Consider the following 18689-nt stretch of genomic DNA (forward strand, 5'->3'; position numbering starts at 1 on the left):
ATGAGCAACATAAGTCTTCAATGTGAATGTTTAATGTATGTGTTAATGTAATTAAAAATGTGCAGTGCATATTGACTTATTTGATTTTATTCTTAAAAAAGTCTTTGAAGTTTGCATCTTTCACTGCATTCTCTTCCTCACTGATAAGTTCTGCCATTTACATAAGCAAATGATATGTGCTGGTGTCGCTTCTTCCTGTAGACTTATGTATTCGAGTGTGGTCTCGATCACCTTAAGAGCTTCACAGAGTGGTATTGGATCGGGTCTTTCTTCAAAGGTATCATCTTCACTTGGCTCTTCGTTTAATACCATCGCTACTATATCATCAGTTATTTCTACTATTTCGTCCTGTTCCATCCATTCTGTGGCTTCAAATCAGCCGCCTCAGCCAGGAATTTTTTTCAGCAGTGAAACATATTCATTGTTTTGTTTTGTAATTTCTTTGTTGCACTAGGTTTCTATATCTTCGCATTTGTCACTAGCCTTATGATCTAGTAATATTTTCCAGGACCTTACAAGTGATATGGCTGGTAGTTCTTCCCATCCCTCTGACATCCATCGTATACTGATGTCTGCAGCAAGTTGTTTTCATTCAGAACTATGCAATTTTATTATTTTATTTATGTATTTTTTACGTACTGTATGTATTTATGTTGGGTTGGATAAGACAGAGGATGGATAGTTGTGAGTCTACTGTACTGTGTTCCCTAAAAATAAAACATTACCTAAACCAGTATGAATAAATTTTGTTTAGACATGACATATACTCTCACATATACATTACATGTATAAAATTTCAAGAGCAGTATTTCATTAAAAGTTTAGTAATAAATTACATATTGTTAATAGGCAGAAGGTGATTATTTCAACTATCACTTTAAAGTAATGTAGTAAAAGGGTTTGAAACTTGGTACGGGTGTTAATTTCTTATGTAAGTTTACATTATTCTTATTAAAATATGTCATCACATTTTTTTTTTTTTTTATTATATTATTTTTTTTATAAAAGTCTCCTGATCTGAAAATTGCATACAAGACATTTGGTAGATAGAGCAGTGTTTTTAGTTAAGACATTCAATTCAAATTTTCTTGTAAATGATAGCATGTGTGAGAAAATGTAAAATAAATTAATGATTAGAGAGCTATTGCACAAAAATACCCACTACAAATCAAATTTCAACATATTCCCAAACCATTCAGACTGTACCTCTGTATGCAGATAAATATCATTGTGAAAAGTCAACTAGTGGACTGTGATCAGCCATCTTTTTGGTATAGATGAAACCAAATGATCTGCTCCTATATAGCTCGCATTAAAGCCCAACCAACTCATCCAACCTTTGATAAGGTGTTCTCCAATCAGCATGATAACTGATATCAGATAAGGCTGAGAACTACAGCCCTGCCAGGCATCAGAGCTCATCGCTTTTACTTATCTCTGAATGTACAACTACCTTAAGTTCTTACTGTTACTCAACATTTTTACCTCCTTTGGATACCTTATTTTGTAAATTATTGCTTTAGTCTTTGTTGATATCAAAAAAAAGTACACAAATCAGGTTATCTTATGAAAAAAAATTGTAATATTATAATTAGAGTGAATCCTGATGCCATAGTTTATACAAACATCTCTAAATACAATAATTCTGTGGTCATCCAGTGTCGTCGCCATTTTTGTTGCAGAGCTGTATGTTATTAATAAGGCCTTAAATATAACCCAACATTTCAACACATACTTGTCTGTTCAGATTCCATGAGTACCTTCAGGTGATTAGTGACATGCCTTCCAGACTGTTGTCTGATATATAATTTATTACTTATGAAATTGTGAGGTTCTGCTGGATCCCCAGCCATATTGCAATTTCAGGTAATGAGCGCACAGATAGTGCGGCAGAAGCAAACTTGTTTGCAAACTCCTTTTACTAATCGCATTATTTTAAACAATCTTGTTTCCTGAAAAGAGTAGATCGTGATGAATGGCAAAGTGAGTCGAATGCTACTATCAACAATAAACTTCATCCATTTAAGAACACTGTATCACCATGGAGCTCTTCATGCAGGAATAGACATCGAGAGGATTTTATTATTTGCCATTTGTGAATAGGACACACTTGGCTCGCTCATGAATATCTCATGAATCAAACTAATGCACTGGTTTGTATTCGCTGCGACTGCTGACTAACAGTACACCACATCCTTGTGGACTGTGTTTGTTATGCAGCATTACATTGTAAATTTAAATTAGGGGCTAACATCCAAAATATTTTAGGGAACAGTATGACGATGTTATCAAATGTCTTGCTATTTCTTAAGGCTGTATCTGTATTCTGATATTTGATTGTTACTATAATTTGTTTTGTTTATTTGTACCATTTGACAAATGCCAGGTGGTAATTTTGTTGTATTAAGTTAGATTTTGTAATATTTTATTTCATTATGGTCTTATTTTGCCTTTAGCATATGGCGTAGACACTTTACCTCCCTGCTGTACTGTATGAGGAATATTTTTGATTATGATATTGCTCATTTTATTTGTTGATTGTATTTGTTTATTCTTGCTTGTTTATATGACTCATTTAATTTTTAAGTGTGGTTTTGTTAAGTTATTAAACTTAATTTAACTTTGTTTACAATAGTAATATGGTGTTCAGGCCCTGATAATGACACACTCATTGTGCACTCAGAAGAAAAAAGACATGTTTACTAACTTGATAAAAAATTTTAATATCTATTTTGCCTAATAATTATCCTTTTTCTTAGAGAATAATTTCTGTGTATTATATGTATATTTATTAACTAGGCAGTGACATGAAACAAAACGGTTTGCTTCTTACAGCAATTTCAATTGAGGATTTACTTTTAATAAATTTAAAAAAATGAATAAAAAAGTAAAGCCCAATTAGTTTATGTAGAGGTAATAATACTGATTTAGTGTGTTTATTATAAAGTCAATAATACAATTTTTCACTTAATTTTCATGTGTAGTAATCTTAATATATATATTAATTTATACCTGTATAACTTCTGTTAATAGTATGGTGCCTGCTAATGTGAATTCATTTATCTCTTAATCAGTCTTATAATTTTAGTTATAATTTTTTTTTCGTTTTTATAATTTAGTATTTAATTATTTATTAAAGGAAAAATCCCATCCTGAGTATTCTAAATATTCAACTGAAAACCAGCTGAAGTTAGAAAAAAATGAATGCATGCTATAAAAACTTTTATAACTAATTAAACAAGATTTTAAAATTTACTTCTGTAGTTTTTATTTTTAAATTTGCTTCTATTTTAGTTAAAGATGACTTGAAAATTATCAATATGCAATGTTGTGACATTCAATTGTCATAAAAATATTAGAAATTAATATTTTGTGAACTTATAGTTTTAGACTGTAGTATTAAAAGCCTTAAGTATAAAACATTGCTTGAAACTATTTTGAACCAATTTTTTAAAAAGTTTATAAATACATTAATTTTTTTTTATTGATTTCTTTATGGGTTATAGTGAATGCAGATGGTGGGAACAAGTTAAAAACAACAAATTATGCTCTCTCTCTCTCACCCCCACATACACACACATACACAGAGAGAGAGAGAGAGAGAGAGAGAGAGAGAGAGAGAGAGAGAGAGATACATACATAATATATATATACACACATACATACACCCATACACAAAATAATTATAATTGTAATTGTGATTTCAGGATGTTTGGGATTGTGATGGTTGGTGTATCAGTGAGGTTGTCCAAGAGGTTTTCAAGGCCACAACATGTGAAATGTATGAAAAAACAGCTGAAATTAACAGTATAAAAAATTACTTAACTTCAGTCTTATCTTTTGTATTTCAGCTGGATTCAGATGTTAGTATCACTTTCTCATATTCATAAATTATTTGTTTTTATTCTATTATTGTTTAATTTATTTTATAATTTATATTTTGCACTTTTCCTTTTCATTCTTATTTATTTCTATTTTTGTTTTTATTATTTTTTATTTTTTTTACTAATTATTGCTCTTGTAGAACTGTGAATATTAATTACATTCAAAGTAGATTATTTTGGGAATTGAGAGAGACTCAAAGTTGTAGTTACTGCCATCTATTAATATTGAATTCATTCATTGTTTGTTCCTACTAACCAAGTTAACTTGGGTTGGACCGTTTACCATTCTTTTCCATCTTTCCCTATCCACAGACCACCCTTCCCTTACTTCTCTCCCTACATTATATTTTCTCTCCAACTCAGTCATCACATTCATAATCCACCTTTCCCTTGGTCTCTCTCTCTCTCAGTCTCTTACCAATTTCACTTTATTGAAGACATTTTTTTGTCAGTTTCTTATTCCTTATTCTGTTTACTTGACCATATCACCTTAATTTACCTCTCTCAATTTGCTTTACTAAGCTTCTGATTCCAACTTCTCTTCTTATCATATCACTTTGTACTCTTTCTATCCCAGTTTTCCATATTGTAGTATGAACTGGTGGTTTTCCTTATCATACTATGATAACAAAAACTGGTGAAATTCCTAAATTTCAGTTCGGCTGGCCTGCACTCTGTTTTATAACAGACCCAGTTTCTGACCCATAAATTAGGATTGAAGTGTAATATGATTTAAATAGAAGTTTCTTGCAGTCCAAACTCACCTCCTTATTCCACATGAAATTTCTCATTCATTGGTAAAAACCATTTGCTTTTTGTACTTTTGGGACTCACTTCCTTACCCTGATTACCATCTACTGAGAAAACTAAACCCAGATAGATAAAATCCTTTATGCATTCTAGGGCTACCCCATTTACTTATTTCTACCTCTTCTCTCCCTGCTTTATACCAACACTTGCTGTTTTCAATACTAAACCTCATCCCATAGCTCTTGTTTTTTCCATTCATTTATTACTTCCTCGACATCCTCTGAATCCCCCTTATCATAAAATTGTCCACAAACAACAAACTCCTTGCTTTTATATTCCCTCCTCTGTTTCATTTTTTCATAATTCCATCTAACACAGTTATAAAGAGCAAGAGTGATATCATGCTGCCTTGTCAAACCTTGTACTGTAAACGTTGTGCCTTGTGCTGTAAACCACTCTAACTGTGTATTTACACTACATTTATGCCTTTTGTACATAACTTTAATCATTTTAAGAACTCCTGCTTATATTTCGTTCTTTTTTAACTCCTCCCAACTCATTTCTCAGTCAATGCGGTCATATGCTTTATTGATGTCTAGAAATACCATTACCAGCTTTTTACTGTTTTTCCATTTCTTTTCACAAACTTGGTGTAGTAAATGCTGTGTCCATAAGTAACCATGTTCTTCTGAACCCATCTGATCTTCTGATTGTCCCTCAACTTTTTGTTTGATGTATATGTTCAAATAACTTCATTTTTACATGATAATAAGGTGATTCCGCTATAATTTGTTGCAGTCCACTCAGCAGCACCTTTCTTAAGAATTGGGATAGTAAGGATTCTCCCCCAATCACTTGATACTACCGTATCTTGCCACATGGCCCTAAAGAGTCTATATAACCACTGCATTTCAATAATCCCTTCTGCTTTGTAAAATTCTGTGGATACCTCATCTATTCCACGTGCCTTGCCATTCATCATTTCCTTTAATCTCCCTTCTATCTCTTTCAATGTAGTAGCCCCATCTAGCACCTCTTTGTGTCCTTCCTGTATTTTCAGTTTCAGCTTGATCCTCCATTACCCTTTCCTCTCTATCTTCTGCTGTGTTCAGCAGGATCTTAAAATATTGCTTCCATTTATTTAAGATTTCCTCTCTCCCTTCCAGAACTGTTCCATCCTCATCTTTGATGCCCTTCGTCATCTCTCTGCTTTCTCTCCCTTTTCTCACCAAACCATACAACAGCTTCTTACTTCCCCGAATATCCTTTTCCAATTGTATTGTAAAATATTCAAAGCATCTTTTCTTTTCTTTGCTCACTGTTATCTTACATTTTATTTTCTCTTCTCTACACTTCCCTATCCCTTTCCCTCCATTTCCTCCACGTATTCTTTTACCTTTTTACTGTATTTCAGTTTTGTTCCATCATTTTCTTTCCTTCTCTGTACCATAATTTAAAAAAAAAATTGCAATAGAAGAGTTCATTATGAGGATCTTCTAGTGAGGTAGTGGACAATACCAAATATGGTTTTGTTGGAATGGGCAAGAAACCAAATTCTTCAATCCTTAAAGGTAACACATTGCAATGGTAAACAAACATCAACTACTTTACGATTAATCATGGCCAAAAGCAAGCTTTTTAATAGGAAGTAAGTATAAAAAGAAACTTTTGTTGCAAATTATGAATGATATTCCCACACAGTCATTCTACCTATCAGAGTCACTGATCTTACAAGGATAACTGGCTTAGGAAGAAATAAGGAGTAAAATAACTGAAATAATAAAATGCTTCATTGTTTCAAGAGAAAAGGAATTTATGTCACAGCTTTTTGGAAAATTATAACAAAAAAGTGGAAAAGAAATGTTGCAGCACAATATGTGAAGAAATCATGGAGGAGTATTATAATAAACAGTCGTACTGATAACTTCATTATTAACATTGCTTAGAACTCATAACAGTTCTGACATCAAATACTATCATAATGACTTTCACAGCGGAAAGAAAGTTTTCTGCTGTTGGAAATAGATGAATGAATTCTCATAATCTCCATAGGGAAATGTCAAATAAGTAAGTTCTGTCTTTAATAAATTTTTACTGTTCCTTATTTTTAGTCTTAGTTTTATCCTAATAGAGAATGACATCATGAAATATTTTTTAATTTGCTTGTCAGACAGTAGTGAATGAAGGTAAGAGCATATAATATATGCAGTGCACTCGCCTTCCAGGACTACAGCTTTTGTAGTATGAGCTTTGTAGAGCTAGTGCCAACTTACTGTATCAACAAGTCAGTTGTGTGCTGTACTTGCTGCTCTGTATTCTTATATTTTATACTCAATGTTTAAATGTTGTTATTGAATTCATTTTTATACTTTTGATTTTATTATGTGTAATTAAACCTGTAAATTAATTTTCCAATTGTTTTTTTTATAATTTTGCTTTTACTATACGTATATTTTAATTAATTAAAATTTCTTATTCAAATAGCTTTATTTTGTCATTTACAGAATTACTTTTTTATTTAGTAAAAATATTAGAAATAGCCACCACTAGGGTTGGTGTAGTCAAACAAAAAAAGGAAAAACCCATAAAAAGTGGAAAATTACTAGCTAATATAACTTGCTAAAAAAAAATCCATCGTTCCCATAAACAGTTGGAAAAATAAAGACGCATCAATATTACATATACTTATATAATTAGAAATAAAATGGTGATAGAAAAATTAACATTTTAGTTTTTGAGGGGAAGAAAACTTATGATGATTGGTTCCAAAATGGATGACAGAGCTTCTGAAAATGGTTTCATAAAGTTATTTATTACCAAAAGTCAGTATAATAGTTGTGACAATGCACCATATCACAGTTTCTAAATGGAATGTATTCCAAATTCCTCTTGGCTTAATATTAGATTTATACCATTTGTTGCAATATGTATGAAATCAGAGTTAACTGAAATGGTTAGACATCAGCACAGTTATAAAAAATATATGATTCTTGAAATTGCAAGAGAACATGGGCATTGTATTCTAATGCTGCTGCTACCTTACCCCATACCTTAACCCCATTCAGGTGATTGGAGTCAGGTAAAAGGGTAGAAGGCGAAAAACAATAAAAGTTACAGAATGAAAAAGTAAACTGCTACTTCAGGAAGGAGTCAACAATAATGATCCAAGTGGAAACATTCTATCCATCATATTATGCAAGAATAAAAAGAAATGCAAATTTGGCTAATATACTGGTAGCTAAAACTTAGGTAATAGCAGATGAGTCTAGTGATCCAGTTGATGAGTTGGAAGGAATTGAATGATTAAAAGACAGTAATTTATTTTTAAAGTAAATTAATATCTTTTGAAGTTCCATAATAAAATTCATATGTATTTTAAGTTATTTTACATGAAAAAACATTTAGTGCAACTGAATTTTAATAAAATTAAAATTCATAAAAGTAATATATATCTCTTGATAATAACATGTAATTATTATACCTAATTAATTTTACCATCAATAGCAAATTAGCAATTTGATGAAATAAAAAATTTGTGAATATAAATAAACAAATAAAAAATGAAGTTAACACTATAAAAATATTTTTATTAAAAAATATAATACCATTATAAAATCAATAAAAAATAGCTGTTATCATGTTAGACAGGTCTAGATATGTAATGGAAATAAGTCACATAACAAATTAAAAATAGAGTTAGTTAAATAAATATAGTTATTAGATCAAAATAATTTATTGTTCATGGCTAATGTGACTAGCACAAACATGTGTACAGTTGTCTGTTAGAGGAAATAAGTCATTTTCAAAATTGTTAGGCTGTACCTCTATGATTTTAGTTTGTTGGTAAAGTAAAATAAAATATAACTTTAGTATCATAACTTGCACAATTTGATTTATTGTTTAAAATTCCAAAAGATCAGATCAAAAGATACTATTTATATTAACATATAAGCTTATGGAGTAATTAGGGATCTCTAAATTAATTAAATTGAAAGAAAATATTAATAATATGTTTGTATATGTAATTAATTTTGTGAAATTTACAGGTTGAAGCTTGTATGATTTGCATTTTTAATCGGGAAAAGCCTCAGACTAAGAAATCAATCTGTGAGCCTACTAAAGGAAAATACTTTTTGTCATTGTTCAGTGATGAATTAATGAATCATTTATTAAATAACATTGAAGGCACTGTTTCGTACTTGACAAGTAATAAATTATTTGTTTCTGATAGAGTTGACCTTTTAGTTATAAATCGTTTGCTTCAGAAAGCAAAAGAGTGTAATGAGGAGTAAGTAAAACATAAACAGATTTTTGTAGTTAAATTCAAGTTAGAAAAATTAATATTATGGTTTTTATTAGCCAAGGTTATTTATTTTTTTTTTAGAGAATAATATATTAACAGATTTACATATTTATATGCACTCATTGTTTTTTAACACATTAAGTGCTATTCCAGTCCCCGGGAGCTGTAGATAACATTACGTCAACTGCAGCATCAAGATTTCCTGACTTCACATGCCTGCATTTCCTCTCTCTGGTGAGGGGAACAGCACTATTGTATCAGTGTGTTTCTGGTCACTAGCATCCGAAATGTAATCATTATTAGTGATGCCATCTGTTGGATGATGATTAGCTAAAAAGTGTTTCAAACAAATTTTATACATTACATATGCTTGGAAAAGTGTTATGTCTATGTAGTTCCTATCCTCCAAGTTAGGAGCGGCAGTTAAAGGTGGTCAGTTTTTCTTCACTTGGGGGACCAGTACCGCACAATTGAGGAATAGTGAATTTCATAATGTGTTGGGATGAAATTCAATTTTCATGACTCTTAGCGCTTTACTTTCATATTAATTTATCATTTTTTTATTTTATCGAGCTTTATATTAAAAACACTTTTGAGGGACGGGTACAGCTATGAACTATAAAAATTAGAATGAAATGACATTTGTTAATGCAGAGATGAGATAAAAATCAGTACGAATGAAAACTAGTTTCAATTAAGAATAAAATTATCGTAAAAAATAATAGTACTAAAATTATCCTAAAATAAAAATACATAATCAAAACAATAAGTAATAAAAAAATGCTTGAGATTTTCAGAGTGTTTTTATTAAAGAAATGTTTGAAATTATTTCACTCCAGAAATTAGATTAAGATCAATTAATACTAATGAAAAATAATTACTATAACGCTCACAACAAAATAACCCTAGACACAAAATAAAAACACAGTAAACAATGAGTAATAAAAATTTGAGCTTTTCAGAGTTTTTTTTGTTTAAATTTTGAATGACATGAATTAAAACACTCCAGGCAATATCCTGGTTTTCCGTCACAGTCTTAGCATTAAGAAATAACTTCACTCACTTTTTATATGTTTCTTTGCTAACCATTGTTTCCTTTAAATTTTGGTAGCAACCTCTGCATGTTTTTTATCTTTTTCCCTGGACCTTCTGGCTTGCCAAATGTGTGGCAAAGTCTCTTGCTCTTTCTCTGCTGCCTTACTGTTCAAATGAACTAAACTCTTCGCTAACGGAATTGAATGTGTGTAGAATTGTGTTACAGTAATATTTTTATTATCCGGAATCATATAAATAATCCATGCATTAACTACTGCCATTCCAAAAAGTAATTTGAGTGCTATTTTCCTGTACCATTTCACACTTATGCAAAACAAAATAGTATGACGACATTTGTTTATTAACATCTATCCCTTTTTTTTGCCTTATTGTAGTGTATTACAATAATTGTTGATTTTTTTACTGCTTTGTCTTTTTTATTTATCTTCCCAGTTTCGACTAAATTGTCATGAGAATATACAGTAGTTAACATCTTCTGCTCTTTTATCTTTCTATTTTATTAACTTAAATTTATTTTTTCTTGGCCAATAACTTCACCATGTTTTAATTTTGTCTGTTCATTTTTTAAAATCTCTTTCTGGTTACTTCATAATGTTCCACATTATGTGGTTTTCTTGTCATATAATTTTTTACAAGAGATGTACTATAATAAAAATTATCTGCATATTCTGAAGCATTTATTAATTTCAATATTATTGATTTGATATGATTTTCTTTTAGATTAGTTGTTGCTTTATCAGCATATATAATTATTTCACAAATGTATTCATTTAATGTATAAAATTTATATAACTTTTTGCCATACTTATGGGTTTTATTGATGCAATTAATTAGTCAGATGAACAGTAATCAAAATAAAACATACATATTTGCTTGAGATAAAAATAAACAGCCAAGCATATTAGAAAATTTATAGTTTATCCTTCCTATAACTAGCAAACACATATGTAAGCAAGAACAAAGTAATAAAATGATTCACTCCTGGGCGGAAGGACAGACTTTACTAATAATTCATAACCATTGTGCGGCTCATGACCCTAAAAACCGAGATGTGTATATTAAAAACTACAAATAAAAATAAGTTATAGATTGCAATAATTTAATAAAATGTTAAAAATCAAAGTATTGTAAAATATATGTGCTGCACTGGGATAAGTTTCGATCATTTCTACTCTGCACTAGATAGAAGACGAATACTAGCTCCCAGGGACCAGTATAGCACCCAAAAAAGATTACAAAAATTTAACCCGCAGCTAACGTGTTAAACATTTTTTATAAACTTTAAGCCTTTTTCCTGTGATATCTAATTCAACAACTTTATCAGACAAACGTTCCTCATCAGTCAGAGAATTTTGTTTTTTAAATAGATTTTTAACTAAGGATTTTGATTTGTCATCCTTATCCCTCATAATGGAATTCCGAATTAGGAGACATTTTTTGCAGACATTAAAATGGAGATTTTTTTTTTAATGTTATGGATGTATATGACAATATTACTTACATTAAACTTCAGTACCGTGAAGTAACTCTTTCATGTAACATACTGAATTGTTAAATCTTACTTATACTGTGAAAATGGTATTTTTTTCATGTAGTTACCTTCCTGTTTACCAATTTTTCATTAATAATTTAAAGACCAAGAGTGTTAAATAAAAACACAAGAAGATAATAGTACTGTTAAAAATATACTGTTAAAAAGAAAAAGCTCTGCCAGCCACCATCCACCCTGACAGATGGTAGTGTTGAGCTCTCACTGACTAAAAAACCTCCCCTTTATCACATAGGAACTGGACCTGTGGACCTGGCTGCAAGGCATGACCAACATGGTTCCCATGCCATTCCCATGGGCACCCCAGTAGCTGACCTCCGAGCAGAAGGGTCAACTCTTATTTTGCTCGTCTCAGAGGACAGCCAAATCACCTGGCTCTTGACTCAGTCTTTAGAAATCCCTATCTAGGAAAGTATGAGGACCATCCACGTTGTACTGCACCTGTAGGTGTCCGTACCCGATGTCTGCTGCAGCATATAAATGTTGACACACCGTCATTCTTTCCTACGTATCCTTACTCATATCCTCCGTGGAGAATAAACCTTGTAAATTTTACTTTTGACCTTACAACATACAATAAACAATCAACACTACCTATTGTCTTCCAGCAAATGTTTCAGTGTGTTCTCTCCAAGATGAACCCAGATGCAGTGGTATACACCAATGGATCAAAACAAAACGATACTGTTGGTTGTGCATTTGTTGTCAATGAAAGAACTTATATGTTTGGTCTACCCAGTATTACGAGTGTGTTTACTGCTGAACTATACGCTATAAATAAGGCTCTAAACATCATTAACCCTAAATATAGAAAAATTCTTATTTGCAGTGACTCGTGTAGTACTCTTCAAGCCTTAAAAAACTTTTATTCCAAACATCCTATCGTCATTGAAATTTACAACACAAATCGCTGAATTGAATAATCGCAACACAGAAGTAAGTTTTTTCTGGGTCCCTAGCCACGTAGGGATTCCAGGTAATGAAAATGCAGATTCCGCTGCCAAGGAAGCATGTAATCAGCCTTCTTTCACCACCCGAGTTGCTACTTCTGATTTTATTAATTGTGTAAAACAATCTTTAGGAACAGGGTGGCAAGGTGACTGGATGGCTACTGTAGATAATAAACTCCGGCAGATTAAAGATTCTGTGTTGCCATGGGACTCCTCATGTAGAAAATCTCGGCGTGAGGAAGTAGTCCTCTGTTGGTTACGGATTGGACACACGAGGGTCACACACGAGTACGTGATGACAAGAGGACAAGCACCCCTACGCGCACGATGCAGCTGCCGCATGACTGTGCACCACATACTCGTGGACTGCATATGTTATGCGGCGTTGCGTCGTAAGTTTAAACTACCCAGAAACATCCGTGGTGTCTTGTGCAATGACAATGAAGTTTTAAACCGGATGTTTCTTTTTCTGCGTAGTTTAGGGTTAACCCAAAAAATGTAATATTTTCGGGTATATTTTTTATACTAGAAAAGTTTTTAATAGGTTTGATTTTGTTTTCCGAGTAGGGAACTTTTTACACTCCCTATCCGAATTTGTTAAATTTTATATAGTTTTTTTTGTTTATTATTTTAGCTTTTATGTTTTAATGACTCGGTCTGTGATATTAGTTTAAGATTCTAGTGATATTAGTTTTAAGTTTTATTTTTTTTTAACTTAGTTTAAAATTTTTATTATATAAGTTATATTAGTTTTAAGTTTTATCTAATTTCTTTATTTTAGTTTTAACCTAGTTTTAAGTTTTATGTTTGTGTTTTATTTTTTTTTTAGCTTTTTTTTATCATTTCCGTCCTTTTGTTATCTGAGAATGGGCCTTTTAACCCATCTCGGACTTTGTTAAATTGTTTTGTTTTTTTTTATTATTAATTTTAAGTTTAACTTTTACATACTAGTTTTAATTACTTTTATTTATTTATTTATTTTTTTCATAAAAAAAAAATCCGGGCGATGATAACATAGACGTTTTTCGCCCTCCAAAAAAAAAAAATATTCCTGTCCTTGCAACTTCCCATCTGGCCTACCATCTATTTAATAACAGCTCTTGTGTCTGCTTCTTATCGATCGTACCTCTCTCCTCCTGCTGATGAGCAAGGAGGTCGATTGGAGGGATTGCTGCCACCACCAATGTTGCCTCCATGGACACTGTACAGTATCCATGGCAAAGTCTCAGTGCAAGGCACCGCTGGACTTCCTCCAACAAGGAACATGCATGTTTAACGGTCATTCCTCTCATTCAAACAGGGACTGCATAGAGGATGAATAGAGGATGAATATTGAATATTTATATTCAGTATTAACTGAAACTTAACTACCAAAACAGAGTAAACAGATAAGTCACTCCAGTATGGGCTGCAAGTTTCATGTTTGTCCATAAGTTTCAAAATTATAAAACAGTAACAGTTTAGGTAATTCTAAATTTAAGTTTTTAAAATTACTGATTTTGATCTAATTTTAGTTTCAGTTAATATTGAATTAGTACAGTGTTCAGTATATTGACTCCTTGTGAGTCAGTACAACGCTGGAAATGATTATAAAATTGTTCGAAGCACTTCTGATACTAATTTGTAGGACCATCTTCAGAATCACGGTCGAAGCCTTCTTGATATCTAAAATCATGTCGAAACGCCTTCCTTTCATCACCAAGTTTAGTTTTAGTTTAGCCAGAAGTCACATGGAACCAAATCAGGTGAATATGGTGGATGATCAAGCACCATGATCCTTTTTTTAACAAAAATATCATGTACAATCTTGCACTAGCATGCTAGTGCATTGTCATGCAATGAAGACCATGTTCCGTGCTGACAGTGTTTGGGTTGAACTTGAAGAATCCTGGCCCATAAACGATTCATAATGCCGAAGTAATAGTTGCTGTTCATCATTTGACCTTTTGGTACAAATTCTTGATGGATAATTCCTTTGGAATCAAAGAAAACTGTGAGCAAAGCCCTTCTGAATTCACTATTTCTTTGGTTTGGGTTCTTCTGGACTTTTCCATTCTGAGCTCTTACGCTTTGTGAATGGCTTACATTGAAATGAAAGTACCATGTTTCATCGCCAGTTATGATTCATGGCATGAAGTCTGGATCCATATTTACCATTCTTTTCATGTCTTTGCAGTGATCCACTCTGTAACCTTTTTGATCGACAGTCAGTGTGTGCAGTACAAAGCGATCAAAGAACTTTTGTTTCCCTAAATTTTCTTTTAAAATAAGATGGACAGTGGATTTCTGAATACTAATGAGCACTTTGATGAGTCTCGCAGACAGACAACGATGATTTCAATGAATTTCAGCCACATTTTGAACGTTTTCTTCAGTTTGAACTGATATTGATGGACCTGGCTGTGGATGATCTTCAGTGCTCTTTCTGCTATCATGAAACCTTGCAAACCACTTGAAAATGCTGTAACAGCTCATTGCCTGCCTGACTACCGTAAACAGTCTGAATCATTTCAACTGTTTCTGTAGCACTTTTACTTAAATTATAACAAAACTGAATGATAGCGTGTTCCATTTTTTTTTCCATTGTTGACACTCCAAGTGTAGTGTCATGTGTTATGTCATTACAACTAAACAAAAGATGCTAGCACTTTGACATTTTTTTGGTAAAAAGCTCAAATATGTCATCACATAACAAATGTATTCATTCAGAGATGGGCGCTAGTTACACAAAGGTTCAGTCAGTCACCTTTTTCATTATATAGACTCTATATAACAATTCATAAAATATCTAATCACCCTTGGTTTCAAAAAATTAATTCTTATACAAATATGATTAATAGTGCAATCAAATACACACTTAATAACAAAGGTAAGTTAAATAATGAAATAAACGTAATAAAACATATAGCAGTTAGAAATGGATATGATACTACTGTAATAATATTTATAAAAAAAAAAAAAAATTGTAAAAAAATTTTAAATTGCTGACTGCGATTTAAAATACATTGTCAGCATGAGTAATCGTTCATTTTCAGTCATTATTAAAGAGCATATAAATTATATAAATAAAGATTACATAGAAAAATCAAATTTTGCTAAACACATTGTAAATAAAAATCATAATTACGACCCAGACAATTTCATTAATGTACTTGATTATTCAAATAATATACATAAAACTAATATTTTGGAAAAAAATGTTATATAGATTTAAATAATAACAAATTGATAAATGAGCAAACAAAATTTGATAACGACATTTTATTCAAACAAATATTGAATAATAATTGCTGACTTTGAAGTTGTCCTAACTGATCCCTCCCCCAACTATACGTAACAATTGAGACCATAATACGAACAAGATGTACTACGTTGATATAATTTTAACATATGTGACGATCATTTATTATATATACAAAAAAAATTTATATAATTATGTGAAGTTTTATTCATTATTACATACATAATAACTTAGTGTATTCCTGATGATGTAAATTACTTTCTGTAATAGCGTGGACGTGTTACATGTATAATTGTTGGTAAGCGGTTTATATAATTATATAAATTACAACAGTAATAAATTAGGTTGATTTAATACAGTAGACCATCTAATAAACAATAAACATTCATTTTCTGATATTAACACATTTAGAAATATTAGAAATTTAATAAAGATGAGATAAAATTAAATATATTAGAAAAATATTACATATATAAATATAAACAAAATTTAAATTTGATAAACCATCAGTCAGTGTTTGAGGGAGACGGTCTTATAAAAACTCCAACAGGTAGCTGCACTTGTTTAATATAGAATTTTTATTTTTAAATTCTTATTATGCAATAATGGAATTATTTCAGTCATGACTGAGGATGCAGAACCCTCGAAAGCACATTCACGAAACATTCATCTGTCACATTTCTGAAACATTAATCTTATTTATATCTTATTTCAATATTCTGTACTAGATGGTTTATTTATTAGAATATTTGAATATAATTTAACAGTACAGAGGAATAATATGAATCTTAAAAAGATTAATCTCAGTAAAATATATTTTATATATATTAAATTCCATCCAAAAATATTTCTTTTACAAAATGTAGGTTTCTAAGAAGTAAAAGCTATCTAGATTTTCTTGAAGCTGTTTCATCTGCAGATTTTTTAAAGAAAGTATTTTATACTGAAAAGTAATTACCATAGTACTAAATAGTTATTGATTTCGTAGAAACTAATAACTTAATGCTAGGAAAAAATTCAATTTTGAAATAAATTAGACCAAAGCTAAGGTAATGAAAGTGGTAATAGGACATGACAGAAAAAAGCATAATGAGGAAAGCAGTATAACGGTTCAGTATATTCATACTCACAATTTTGCAAAAATAGCCTGTTACAATATATGATTATACGTAGACTCTTGAGTACTTACAATTTCACCTTTTACTTTGTGCTTTACCTAACATCAATAAGTACTCAGTCACTGTATTGATTGGTGCTGTCTTCTTCTAAAACAGACCTTAGTAAAACTACAGTGTAACTAGTAACATCAATACTGAAGGCTGTCATGCCCAAGCTGTTGTCTAAAATACTAGTCCAGTCTAGTGATTATGTGCATTTGATACTCATTTTGGCATGATTTAGTCTCAATTTTTTACTTCATTGGGTGTAATTTCAGAATCTTTCTGATAATGAAATGCAGAAATGTATTTCAAATAATGAATGCAATTTTGTTGAAATGGATGATGAGCATGTGAATTTCAAGCATGAACATATGAATGATGATAATGTTTGTGGTAATTTGAGCTAATGGAACTGAATTATACAACCTGCAGTGACAAATATAAAAAAACCTAGCAGATCTGGCAATGCTTCGCTATTGCTAGATTGGAGTATACACAGTAGGTCTGAAAAGTTCCCGAACTAAATTTCTGTAGTTGATACAAGTAGCGCCATCTCTTGGACAACCAAGGAACTATGTCGTACGATGTCTGACGATTGTGTACAAAATTTCATCTCTCACCTCGAGTTATATTCAACTGTGTACGTTGTGTTCATGTAACCTTGTGCGAGCTCACGGCACGCAACAGAGAAGCACAATAAACTTTTGTGTTTGACTTGAAAAATCTTTCATTGTAACTTATTCTATGATACAGCAAGCATTCAGTGATGAAGCCTCATCTCGTACAACATACATGTGGTGGAAGTGGTTTAAAATTGGTAAAGAGTTGTTGGATGACGATGAATGAAGCAGGAGGCCATCAACAACTGTTCACGACGAAAACGCTGTGAAAGTGCACTCACTCTTGTTTGAACAACCTCATCTTACCCTTCGGGTCATAGCGGAAAAGCTAAACATCAGTAAAGACGTGATATGTACTATTCTAACTAAAAAAATGAACCGTTGAAGGTGTGTTTTCCTTTCGTTCCACACTTCTTGAACAAAGAACAAAAACAGGTGCATCTTTCTTGCGCCTAAGTCTTTATTGAAACTGCAGATAGCAACCAAAATTTTTTGCAAAAATTGTAACGAGATGACAGTTCATGACTTCATGTATGATCTGCAAACGAAGCATCAATCTGCTGCTTGGTTTAGTCCTGGAGCACAGAGACTGGTGAAAGTCAGGTTGCAAAAATTAAGAGTTAAAATGATGATGTTGATTGCATTCTTCGAGTCAAAGGGTCTGATTTTTCATGAATTTGTCTCCAACTGGTCAAACTATGAATTCTAAATTCTATTTGGAAGTAATGAAACACCTGATGCATCAAATCTGGCCTGAGTACTGGGATCTGGGCAGTTGGATTCTCTTGCACAATGCCCCAGCATGCATGGCAATAGTTTTAACACGTTATTATGCCGCCAATCAAATCACCATCTTATCCCACCAGCCCTATTCACCTAACTTGGCCCTAGCAGACTATTTTCTGTTCCTGAAACTTAAATTAAAGATGAAAGGGCACTTTTTTGATGAAATTCTGACCATCCAAAGGGCTTCCACCGAGCAGTTGAAGGTGATCCCTCAAAGTGATTTCTCCAGAGCGTTTGATGGGCTCTACTGGCACTGCAACAAGTGCATAACTAGAGAAGGGTTCTATTTAGAGAGTTGTTGTGAGTAAATTCATGTGTATAACTAGAGAAGGGGTCTGTTTAGAGGGCTGATGTAAGTAAATTCATTTATCTTTAAATCTGCATTTTTAT

At 31.7% G+C, this 18689-nt stretch overlaps 1 protein-coding gene across 1 annotated transcript in view; it reads left to right on the forward strand.

The window, feature by feature from the left end:
- LOC142332775 (DNA-dependent protein kinase catalytic subunit-like) overlaps positions 1 to 18689 on the forward strand; it is a 366245-nt gene that overhangs the window by 142829 nt on the left and 204727 nt on the right. Inside the window, exons 24-25 of the mRNA XM_075379394.1 lie at positions 3708 to 3863; positions 8681 to 8922. Coding sequence (XP_075235509.1) covers positions 3708 to 3863; positions 8681 to 8922 — 398 coding nt within the window. The remainder of the gene's footprint in view (positions 1 to 3707; positions 3864 to 8680; positions 8923 to 18689) is intronic.

Source organism: Lycorma delicatula, chromosome 1, assembly GCF_047948215.1.
Source record: "Lycorma delicatula isolate Av1 chromosome 1, ASM4794821v1, whole genome shotgun sequence".
In the NCBI taxonomy this organism is placed as follows: domain Eukaryota; kingdom Metazoa; phylum Arthropoda; class Insecta; order Hemiptera; family Fulgoridae; genus Lycorma; species Lycorma delicatula.